The following is a 12,500-nucleotide window of genomic DNA, read 5'->3' on the forward strand; positions in this document are numbered from 1 at the left end:
CTCCCTAGGAAAAACTCCCTAGGAAAAACTCCCTAGAAAGGCCAAAACCTAGGAAGAAACCTAGAGAGGAACCAGGCTATGAGGGGTGGTCAGTCCTCTTCTGGCTGTACTGGGTAGAGAGGAACCAGGCTCTGAGGGGGGGCCAGTCCTCTACTGGCTGTACTGGGTAGAGAGGAACCAGGCTCTGAGGGGTGGCCAGTCCTCTACTGGCTGTACTGGGTAGACCAGAGGAACCAGGCTCTGAGGGGTGACCAGTCCTCTACTGGCTGTACTGGGTAGAGAGGAACCAGGCTCTGAGGGGTGGTCAGTCCTCTTCTGGCTGTACTGGGTAGAGAGGAACCAGGCTCTGAGGGGTGACCAGTCCTCTACTGGCTGTGCCGGGTGGAGATTATAACAGAACATGGCCTAGATGTTCAAACGTTCATAAATGACCAGCAGGGTCAAATAATAATAATCACAGTGGTTGTAGAAGGTGCAACAGGTCAGCACCTCAGGAGTAAATGTCAGTTGGCTTTTCATAGCTGATCATTGAGAGTATCTCTACCACTCCTGCTGTCTCTAGAGAGTTGAAAACAGCAGGTCTGGGACAGGTAGCACGTCCGGTGAACAGGTCAGGGTTCCATAGCCGTAGGCAGAACAGTTGAAACTGGAGTAGCAGCACGGCCAGGTGAACTGGGGACAGCAAGGAGTCATCATGCTAGGTAGTCCTGAGGCATGGTCCTAGGGCTCAGGTCCTCCGAGAGAGAGAAAGAAAGAGAGAAAGAGAGAATTAGAGAGAGCATATTTAAATTCACACAGGACACCGGATGAGACAGGAGAAATACTCCAGATATAACAGACTGACCATAGCCCCCCGAATTACTCCAGATAACACAGGGGAATTACACCAGACAAGACAGTATAATGGACTGGGCCCCCCCCCCTGCTTGACGTGTGCTACGCCACTTCTTTATAAATATAACTGTAAGGAATCTAAGATGTCATGTGATCCCCAGCTGTGCGTTTGTTTTGCTAACTTCCTAGTAGCTAAGTGGCTAGTTGTCAAGATCCACCTTCTTGGTTTCAGCAGAGATATTCAACTCCTTCCTGGATCAAGATCCCTGTTGTCTAAATTGTTCCCAGCAAATAAATTTATTTATATAATTTTTTTGTAAATTCAACATGTACTTAGTCAAAGTTTTTAATTGTGTTTTTTTTATCCCTGCCCCTTTTCAGTGTCGGGACCAATCAGAGCTTCCAAGAAAACCACAGCTTTAGTTTCTCCACCCACTACTCTCACGGCATCACCACGGCGATATACCATCCCGGGTACCGGTAAGTCACGGCATCACCACGACGATATACCACCCCGGGTACCGGGAAGTCACGGCATCACCACGACGATATACCACCCCGGGTACCGGTAAGTCACGGCATCACCACGGCGATATACCACCCCGGGTACCGGTAAGTCACGGCATCACCACGACGATATACCACCACGGGTACCGGTAAGTCACGGCATCACCACGGCGATATACCGCACGGGTAAGTCACGGCATCACCACGACGATATACCACCCCGGGTACCGGTAAGTCACGGCATCACCACGGCGATATACCACCCCGGGTACCGGTAAGTCACGGCATCACCGTGGCAATATACCACCCTGGGTACCGGTAAGTCACGGCATCACCACCGCGATATACCACCCCGGGTACCGGTAAGTCACGGCATCACCACCGCGATATACCACCCCGTGTACCGGTAAGTCACGGCATCACCGCGGCAATATACCACCCTGGGTACCGGTAAGTCACGGCATCACCACCGCGATATACCACCCCGTGTACCGGTAAGTCACGGCATCACCGCGGCGATATACCACCCCGGGTACCGGTAAGTCACGGCATCACCGCGGCGATATACCACCCCGGGTACCGGTAAGTCACGGCATCACCGCGGCGATATACCACCCCGGGTACCGGTAAGTCACGCGGCTTCAGGGTGTTTCTCATTTCTCTCTCCTTTCCTTTCCTCGCCTCCTCACCTTCATCTGTGTGTAAGACCCAGGAGATTCATTTATGTCCCTCATTTCCTAGACATTCTTATCCAGAGCGACATAGTTAGTGCTTTAATCTTAATTACGATGGGTGAGACAAGCACATATCTGTTGTAGCAAAGCAGCTGTCAGATCTAGTTAGAAAAGACAAGTCTATGTTTTAGTAGAGTATGGGAATCGGGGCGTGGTTTAGTAGACTATGGTAATCGGGGCGTGGTTTGGTAGAATATGGTAATCGGGGCGTGGTTTGGTAGAATATGGTAATCGGGGCGTGGTTTGGTAGAGTATGGGAATCGGGGCGTGGTTTAGTAGAGTATGGGAATCGGGGCGTGGTTTAGTAGAATATGCTAATCGGGGCGTGGTTTGGTAGAGTATGGGAATCGGGGCGTGGTTTGGTAGAGTATGGGAATCGGGGCGTGGTTTAGTAGAGTATGGTAATCGGGGCGTGGTTTAGTAGACTATGGGAATCGGGGCGTGGTTTAGTAGAATATGCTAATCGGGGTGTGGTTTGGTAGAATATGGGAATCGGGGCGTGGTTTAGTAGAGTATGGGAATCGGGGCGTGGTTTAGTAGAGTATGGGAATCGGGGCGTGGTTTAGTAGAGTATGGGAATCGGGGCGTGGTTTAGTAGAGTATGGGAATCGGGGCGTGGTTTAGTAGAATATGGGAATCGGGGCGTGGTTTAGTAGAGTATGGGAATCGGGGCGTGGTTTAGTAGAGTATGGGAATCGGGGCGTGGTTTAGTAGAGTATGGGAATCGGGGCGTGGTTTAGTAGAGTATGGGAATCGGGCGTGGTTTAGTAGAGTATGGGAATCGGGCGTGGTTTGGTAGAGTATGGGAATCGGGGCGTGGTTTGGTAGAGTATGGGAATCGGGCGTGGTTTGGTAGAGTATGGGAATCGGGGCGTGGTTTGGTAGAGTATGGGAATCGGGGCGTGGTTTGGTAGAGTATGGGAATCGGGCGTGGTTTGGTAGAGTATGGGAATCGGGGCGTGGTTTGGTAGAGTATGGGAATCGGGGCGTGGTTTGGTAGAGTATGGGAATCGGGGCGTGGTTTGGTAGAGTATGGGAATCGGGGCGTGGTTTGGTAGAGTATGGTAATCGGGGCGTGGTTTGGTAGAGTATGGGAATCGGGGCGTGGTTTGGTAGAGTATGGGAATCGGGCGTGGTTTGGTAGAGTATGGGAATCGGGCGTGGTTTGGTAGACTATGGGAATCGGGCGTGGTTTGGTAGAGTATGGGAATCGGGCGTGGTTTGGTAGAGTATGGGAATCGGGGCGTGGTTTGGTAGAGTATGGGAATCGGGCGTGGTTTGGTAGAGTATGGGAATCGGGGCGTGGTTTGGTAGAGTATGGGAATCGGGCGTGGTTTGGTAGAGTATGGGAATCGGGCGTGGTTTGGTAGAGTATGGGAATCGGGGCGTGGTTTGGTAGAGTATGGGAATCGGGCGTGGTTTGGTAGAGTATGGGAATCGGGGCGTGGTTTGGTAGAGTATGGGAATCGGGCGTGGTTTGGTAGAGTATGGGAATCGGGCGTGGTTTGGTAGAGTATGGGAATCGGGGCGTGGTTTGGTAGAGTATGGGAATCGGGCGTGGTTTGGTAGAGTATGGGAATCGGGCGTGGTTTGGTAGAGTATGGGAATCGGGGCGTGGTTTGGTAGAGTATGGGAATCGGGCGTGGTTTGGTAGAGTATGGGAATCGGGCGTGGTTTGGTAGAGTATGGGAATCGGGCGTGGTTTGGTAGAGTATGGGAATCGGGGCGTGGTTTGGTAGAGTATGGGAATCGGGCGTGGTTTGGTAGAGTATGGGAATCGGGCGTGGTTTGGTAGAGTATGGGAATCGGGGCGTGGTTTGGTAGAGTATGGGAATCGGGCGTGGTTTGGTAGAGTATGGGAATCGGGGGCGTGGTTTGGTAGAGTATGGGAATCGGGGCGTGGTTTGGTAGAGTATGGGAATCGGGGCGTGGTTTGGTAGAGTATGGGAATCGGGGCGTGGTTTGGTAGAGTATGGGAATCGGGGCGTGGTTTGGTAGAGTATGGGAATCGGGGCGTGGTTTGGTAGAGTATGGGAATCGGGGCGTGGTTTGGTAGAGTATGGGAATCGGGGCGTGGTTTGGTAGAGTATGGGAATCGGGCGTGGTTTGGTAGAGTATGGGAATCGGGGCGTGGTTTGGTAGAGTATGGGAATCGGGCGTGGTTTGGTAGAGTATGGGAATCGGGGCGTGGTTTGGTAGAGTATGGGAATCGGGGCGTGGTTTGGTAGAGTATGGGAATCGGGGCGTGGTTTGGTAGAGTATGGGAATCGGGGCGTGGTTTGGTAGAGTATGGGAATCGGGGCGGGGTTTGGTAGAGTATGGGAATCGGGCGGGGTTTGGTAGAGTATGGGAATCGGGCGGGGCGGGGTTTGGTAGAGTATGGGAATCGGGGCGGGGTTTGGTAGAGTATGGGAATCGGGGCGGGGTTTGGTAGAGTATGGGAATCGGGCGGGGTTTGGTAGAGTATGGGAATCGGGGCGGGGTTTGGTAGAGTATGGGAATCGGGGCGGGGTTTGGTAGAGTATGGGAATCGGGGCGGGGTTTGGTAGAGTATGGGAATCGGGGCGGGGTTTGGTAGAGTATGGGAATCGGGCGGGGTTTGGTAGAGTATGGGAATCGGGCGGGGTTTGGTAGAGTATGGGAATCGGGGCGGGGTTTGGTAGAGTATGGGAATCGGGGCGGGGGTTTGGTAGAGTATGGGAATCGGGGCGGGGTTTGGTAGAGTATGGGAATCGGGCGGGGTTTGGTAGAGTATGGGAATCGGGCGGGGTTTGGTAGAGTATGGGAATCGGGGCGGGGTTTGGTAGAGTATGGGAATCGGGGCGGGGTTTGGTAGAGTATGGGAATCGGGGCGGGGTTTGGTAGAGTATGGGAATCGGGGCGGGTTTGGTAGAGTATGGGAATCGGGGGCGGGGTTTGGTAGAGTATGGGAATCGGGGCGGGGTTTGGTAGAGTATGGGAATCGGGGCGGGGTTTGGTAGAGTATGGGAATCGGGGCGGGGTTTGGTAGAGTATGGGAATCGGGGCGGGGTTTGGTAGAGTATGGGAATCGGGGCGTGGTTTAGTAGAGTATTCAGGAATTGTTTAGGTCAGTGCACAGACAGACTAGCTCATTGAAGTTTCCAGTGTTTTAAACCAGAGGATACTGTGGATCCTGCCTTGTCATTGTTTGGTCTGGTACTGGTGGAAACAACAGAGATGATAACATCTTGGTGTGTGTGTGTGTGTGTGTGTGTGTGTGTGTGTGTGTGTGTGTGTGTGTGTGTGTGTGTGTGTGTGTGTCAGGTTGCTGCTGGTAGGGGGTTGTGAGTCGGGTGTTGATGATGCGTCCAGGGCGATCCGCTGTGGCCTCACGGCCTGGAGAGCTCTGTCTGGATCGCCCCATTACAAACAGGTCACCAGCTACGAGGACGACACCAGCACTGTGAGTACCTTACAATTATAAAACATTTACGGATTTTATAGGAATAATGTAGGGCTCTATATAATATATTGTAGATCTCTATATAATATATTGTAGATCTCTGTAGAATATATTGTAGATCTCTGTAGAATATATTGTAGATCTCTGTAGAATATATAGTAGAGCTCTGTAGAATATATTGTAGGGCTCTGTAGAATATAATGTAGGGCTCTATAAAATATATTGTAGGGCTCTATAAAAATATATTGTAGGGCTCTATATAATATATTGTAGGGCTCTATATAATATATTGTAGGGCTCTATATAATATATTGTAGGGCTCTATATAATATATTGTAGGGCTCTATAAAATATATTGTAGGGCTCTGTAGAATATATTGTAGAGCTCTGTAGAATATATTGTAGGGCTCTATATAATATAATGTAGGGCTCTATATAATATATTGTAGGGCTCTATATAATATATTGTAGGGCTCTATAAAATATATTGTAGGGCTCTGTAGAATATATTGTAGAGCTCTGTAGAATATATTGTAGGGCTCTATATAATATAATGTAGGGCTCTATAAAATATATTGTAGGGCTCTATAAAATATATTGTAGGGCGCTGTAAAATATATTGTAGGGCGCTGTAAAATATATTGTAGGGCGCTGTAAAAATATATTGTAGGGCTCTGTAAAAAATATTGTAGGGCTCTACATAATATATTGTAGGGCTCTATAAAATATATTGTAGGGCTCTGTAAAAATATATTGTAGGGCTCTATATAATATATTGTAGGGCGCTGTAAAATATTATGTAGGGCGCTGTAAAATATTATGTAGGGCTCTATAAAAATATATTGTAGGGCTCTATAAAATATATTGTAGGGCTCTATAAAATATATTGTAGGGCTCTAAAATATATTGTAGCGCTCTATATAATATATTGTAGCGCGCTGTAAAATATTATGTAGGGCTCTACAATATATTGTAGGGCGCTGTAAAATATTATGTAGGGCGCTGTAAAATATTACGTAGGGCTATACAATATATTGTAGGGCGCTGTAAAATATATTGTAGGGCTCTATAAAAATATATTGTAGGGCTCTATAAAATATATTGTAGGGCTCTATAAAAATATATTGTAGGGCTCTATAAAAATATATTGTAGGGCTCTATATAATATATTGTAGGGCTCTATAAAAATATATTGTAGGGCTCTATAAAAATATATTGTAGGGCTCTATAAAATATATTGTAGGGCTCTATAAAAATATATTGTAGGGCTCTATAAAAATATATTGTAGGGCTCTATAAAATATATTGTAGGGCTCTATAAGGAGTAAACAGTAGCAGTAAACAGTAGCCTACCAAGAAAGTCATTGGTCACTATCTTCCTCCTCCTGTGCACTGAAACCATCTCCTTTGGTGTCGGAGTGGAATAGCCTCAGAATTGCTTCATCCGATATTGGATCGTTTTCATTGTCGCTCTCGTCACTTTCATCCGGAGGCAAATCCCCCGCTGAGCCCTCTTCAACACGCAGCAGTCCAGCCTTTCCAAACCCGTTGATGATAGTGGATTTTTTTGACAATGCTCCACGCTGTCAGGACCCACTGGCAGACTTGACCACAAGTTGCTCTTCGCATGCGGCCCGTTTTAGTGAAGGATTTCTCCCCACTTGTCATCCAAGCCTCCCGCTGAACACGGAGCGCCACCTTAAATGCACGATTTACACTGATGTCGAGTGGCTGCAAATACTTTGTTGTGCCCCCAGGAATCAGGGTGACAAAAATGACTACCGTAATCAGAATGATGGGAAGTTTGAGAGCGCTCGATTTAATCTAAACAGTAAACAAACATAGTTGTTTGACCTTAAAACCCGTTCGGCAATTTCATTGGTCTAATGAAAGCTTCATGCCGCCAAAAAACTGAGCACGTCACAGAATGTTTATTTTTTTTATAAAAAAAATTTGAAAGCGAGAAAAATCCATATATTAGCCGCGTCATTGTTTAAGCCGCGAGGTTCAAAACCTGGGAAAAAAGTTGCGGCTTATAGTCCGGAATTTACGGTACATGGCCATTTAGCAACAAAGTGTTTTTAAGTTCCCACTTGGTCAGGTAGTGAGGAATATAGCCTCTATAAAGATGTCAGCGGATTCTCTGAAGAACCAAATAGATATCTGGATCATTCGGATAGATATCTGGATCATTCGGATAGATATCTGGATCATTCGGATAGATATCTGGATCATTCGGATAGATATCTGGATCATTCGGATAGATATCTGGATCATTCGGATAGATATCTGGATCATTCGGATAGATATCTGGATCATTCGGACAGACGGATATCTGGATCATTCAGATATCTGGATCATTCGGATAGATATCTGGATCATTCGGATAGATATCTGGATCATTCGGATAGATATCTGGATCATTCGGATAGATATCTGGATCATTCGGACGGACGGACGGAGATCTGGATCATTCGGGATCATATTTTCACAGGTCGCACGTCAACATATCTATCACGCATTTCCTGGACATGTTAGCTGAAATAGCTTACTTTTTGAATCGGAGGCTACCATCTCTGTTGTCTTACTTGCCACTGGAAAACAATAGTCCTGCCGCTGATGTAAACTCCCTGTCCATTTAAAACATTTCATTTGAATGTGTTTATTGTATTGTATTGTATTGTATTGTATTGTAACCTGGTGTCTCTCTCTGTCTAGAACCAGAAGAAAGGTTTCTTCACTGTGCCCAGCTTCAAACTCTTCTCGAGACACAACAATGAACAGGTACCTCTCTGGTCCCTCATTTCCTTCTCCCTCCTGGCTTCTCTAACTCTCTAACTCTGTGTTTGTGTCTAACTCTGTTTGTAACTCTGTGTTTATGTGTAACTCTGTGTGTTTGTGTGTAACTCTGTGTGTTTGTGTGTAACTCTGTGTGTTTGTGTGTAACTCTGTGTGTTTGTGTGTAACTCTGTGTTTGTGTGTGACTCTGTGTGTTTGTGTGTAACTCTGTGTGTTTGTGTGTGACTCTGTGTGTTTGTGTGTGACTCTGTGTGTTTGTGTAACTCTGTGTTTGTGTGTAACTGTGTGTTTGTGTGTAACTCTGTGTTTGTGTGTAACTCTGTTTGTAACTCTGTGTGCAGGATGGTTTGTAACTGTGTGTGTAACTCTGACTCTGTGTTTGTGTGTAACTGTGTGTTTGTGTGTAACTGTGTGTAACTCTGTGTTTGTGTGTAACTGTGTTTGTAACTCTGTGTGCAGGACGGTGTGTTTGTGTGTGTAACTCTGTGTTTGTGTGTGTAACTCTGTGTGTGTAACTGTGTGTTTGTGTAACTCTGTAACTCTGTAACTCTGTGTGCATGACGGTGTGTTTGAGTGTGACTCTGTGTGTTTGTGTAACTCTGTGTTTGTGTGTAACTCTGTGTTTGTGTGTAACTGTGTGTTTGTGTAACTCTGTAACTCTGTGTGTGTGTGTAACTGTGTGTTTGTGTAACTCTGTAACTCTGTGTGCAGGACGGTGTGTTTGAGTGTGACTCTGTGTGTTTGTGTAACTGTGTGTTTGTGTAACTCTGTAACTCTGTGTGTGTAACTCTGTGTGTGTAACTGTGTGTTTGTGTAACTCTAACTCTGTGTTTGTGTGTAACTCTGTAACTCTGTGTGTGTAACTCTGTAACTGTGTGTGTGTGTAACTGTGTGTTTGTGTAACTCTGTAACTCTGTGTGTAACTGTGTGTTTGTGTAACTCTGTAACTCTGTAACTCTCTGTGTGTGTAACTCTGTAACTCTGTGTGTGTGTGTGTGTTGTAACTCTGTGTTTGTGTGTAACTCTGTAACTCTGTGTGTGTGTGTGTGTGTGTAACTGTGTGTTTGTGTGTAACTGTGTGTGTAACTCTGTAACTCTGTGTGTGTAACTGTGTGTTTGTGTAACTCTGTAACTCTGTAACTCTGTGTGTGTAACTGTGTGTTTGTGTAACTCTGTAACTCTGTGTGTGTAACTGTGTGTTTGTGTAACTCTGTAACTCTGTGTGTGTGTGTAACTCTGTGTGTGTAACTCTGTGTGTGTAACTCTGTAACTCTGTGTGTTTGTGTAACTCTGTAACTCTGTAACTCTGTGTGTGTAACTCTGTGTGTAACTCTGTAACTCTGTAACTCTGTGTGTGTAACTGTGTGTTTGTGTAACTCTGTAACTCTGTAACTCTGTGTGTGTAACTCTGTAACTCTGTGTGTGTGTGTGTGTAACTCTGTGTGTGTAACTCTGTAACTCTGTGTGTGTGTAACTGTGTGTGTAACTGTGTGTGTAACTGTGTGTGTAACTCTGTGTGTTTCTGTGTGCAGGACGGTGTGTTTCGTATGAGTCTGTCTCCTGACGGTTCGCTCCTGGCCGTCATCCATTTCTCTGGACGTCTGTCTGTCTGGGACCTCCCTTCTCTCAGACAGACAGTCTCCTGGGACCAACAACTACAGGTGATCTGGGGGCTGGTTAGGAGGGGGTCTGTCTGCTACTGGGTAGAGAGGTTAGGAGAGGGTCAGTCTGCTACTGGGTAGAGAGAGAGGTTAGGAGAGGGTCTGTCTGCTACTGGGTAGAGAGGTTAGGAGAGGGTCTGTCTGCTACTGGGTAGAGAGAGAGGTTAGGAGAGGGTCTGTCTGCTACTGGGTAGAGAGGTTAGGAGGGGGTCTGTCTGCTACTGGGTAGAGAGAGAGGTTAGGAGGGGGTCTGTCTGCTACTGGGTAGAGAGGTTAGGAGAGGGTCTGTCTGCTACTGGGTAGAGAGGTTAGGAGAGGGTCTGTCTGCTACTGGGTAGAGAGGTTAGGAGAGGGTCTGTCTGCTACTGGGTAGAGAGGTTAGGAGGGGGTCTGTCTGCTACTGGGTAGAGAGGTTAGGAGAGGGTCTGTCTGCTACTGGGTAGAGAGGTTAGGAGAGGGTCTGTCTGCTACTGGGTAGAGAGGTTAGGAGAGGGTCTGTCTGCTACTGGGTAGAGAGAGAGGTTAGGAGAGGGTCTGTCTGCTACTGGGTAGAGAGAGAGGTTAGGAGAGGGTCTGTCTGCTACTGGGTAGAGAGAGAGGCTAGGAGAGGGTCTGTCTGCTACTGGGTAGAGAGGTTAGGAGAGGGTCTGTCTGCTACTGGGTAGAGAGGCTAGGAGAGGGTCTGTCTGCTACTGGGTAGAGAGGTTAGGAGAGGGTCTGTCTGCTACTGGGTAGAGAGAGAGGTTAGGAGGGGGTCTGTCTGCTACTGGGTAGAGAGAGAGGTTAGGAGAGGGTCTGTCTGCTACTGGGTAGAGAGGTTAGGAGAGGGTCTGTCTGCTACTGGGTAGAGAGGTTAGGAGAGGGTCTGTCTGCTACTGGGTAGAGAGAGAGGTTAGGAGGGGGTCTGTCTGCTACTGGGTAGAGAGAGAGGTTAGGAGAGGGTCTGTCTGCTACTGGGTAGAGAGAGAGGTGAATTCTGCACCAATATCCTCTGTGTACAACGTTAAACACCAAATAATGCAGAGCAGAATTGGGTCGATACCCGCTAATGATCAAAATCCAGAAAAAGAGCCGTTAAATTCTACAACCACCTGAAAGGAAGCGATTCCCAAACCTTCCATAACAAAGACATCTCCTACAGAGAGATGAACCTGGAGGAGAGTCCCCTAAGCTAGCTGGTCCTTCCATAACAAAGACATCACCTACAGAGAGATGAACCTGGAGAAGAGTCCCCTAAGCAAGCTGGTCCTTCCATAACAAAGACATCACCTACAGAGAGATGAACCTGGAGGAGAGTCCCCTAAGCAAGCTGGTCCTTCCATAACAAAGACATCTCCTACAGAGAGATGAACCTGGAGTAGAGTCCCCTAAGCAAGCTGGTCCTTCCATAACAAAGCCATCACCTACAGAGAGATGAACCTGGAGAAGAGTCCCCTAAGCAAGCTGGTCCTTCCATAACAAAGCCATCACCTACAGAGAGATGAACCTGGAGAAGAGTCCCCTAAGCAAGCTGGTCCTTCCATAACAAAGCCATCACCTACAGAGAGATGAACCTGGAGAAGAGTCCCCTAAGCAAGCTGGTCCTTCCATAACAAAGCCATCACCTACAGAGAGATGAACCTGGAGAAGAGTCCCCTAAGCTAGCTGGTCCTTCCATAACAAAGCCATCACCTACAGAGAGATGAACCTGGAGGAGAGTCCCCTAAGCAAGCTGGTCCTTCCATAACAAAGACATCTCCTACAGAGAGATGAACCTGGAGTAGAGTCCCCTAAGCAAGCTGGTCCTTCCATAACAAAGCCATCACCTACAGAGAGATGAACCTGGAGAAGAGTCCCCTAAGCTAGCTGGTCCTTCCATAACAAAGCCATCACCTACAGAGAGATGAACCTGGAGAAGAGTCCCGTAAGCAAGCTGGTCCTTCCATAACAAAGCCATCACCTACAGAGAGATGAACCTGGAGAAGAGTCCCCTAAGCAAGCTGGTCCTTCCATAACAAAGCCATCACCTACAGAGAGATGAACCTGGAGAAGAGTCCCCTAAGCAAGCTGGTCCTTCCATAACAAAGACATCACCTACAGAGAGATGAACCTGGAGAAGAGTCCCCTAAGCTAGCTGGTCCTTCCATAACAAAGCCATCACCTACAGAGAGATGAACCTGGAGAAGAGTCCCCTAAGCTAGCTGGTCCTTCCATAACAAAGCCATCACCTACAGAGAGATCAGAGAGTCCCCCAGCCGATACCCGCTAATTATCAAAATCCAGAAAAGAGCCGTTAAATTCTACAACCACCTAAAAGGAAGCGATTCCCAAACCTTCCATAACAAAGCCATCACCTACAGAGAGATGAACCTGGAGAAGAGTCCCCTAAGCTAGCTGGTCCTTCCATAACAAAGCCATCACCTACAGAGAGATGAACCTGGAGTAGAGTCCCCTAAGCAAGCTGGTCCTTCCATAACAAAGCCATCACCTACAGAGAGATGAACCTGGAGAAGAGTCCCCTAAGCTAGCTGGTCCTTCCATAACAAAGCCATCACCTACAGA

General features: G+C 47.4%; 1 protein-coding gene across 1 annotated transcript in view; it reads left to right on the top strand.

Moving 5' to 3' along the window:
* nbas (NBAS subunit of NRZ tethering complex) overlaps positions 1-12,500 on the top strand; it is a 307,080-nt gene that overhangs the window by 19,789 nt on the left and 274,791 nt on the right. Inside the window, exons 9-12 of the mRNA XM_045721215.1 lie at positions 1,216-1,314; positions 5,361-5,499; positions 8,218-8,283; positions 9,831-9,959. Coding sequence (XP_045577171.1) covers positions 1,216-1,314; positions 5,361-5,499; positions 8,218-8,283; positions 9,831-9,959 — 433 coding nt within the window. The remainder of the gene's footprint in view (positions 1-1,215; positions 1,315-5,360; positions 5,500-8,217; positions 8,284-9,830; positions 9,960-12,500) is intronic.

This window comes from Salmo salar, chromosome ssa06 (assembly GCF_905237065.1).
Source record: "Salmo salar chromosome ssa06, Ssal_v3.1, whole genome shotgun sequence".
NCBI classification, from domain to species: domain Eukaryota; kingdom Metazoa; phylum Chordata; class Actinopteri; order Salmoniformes; family Salmonidae; genus Salmo; species Salmo salar.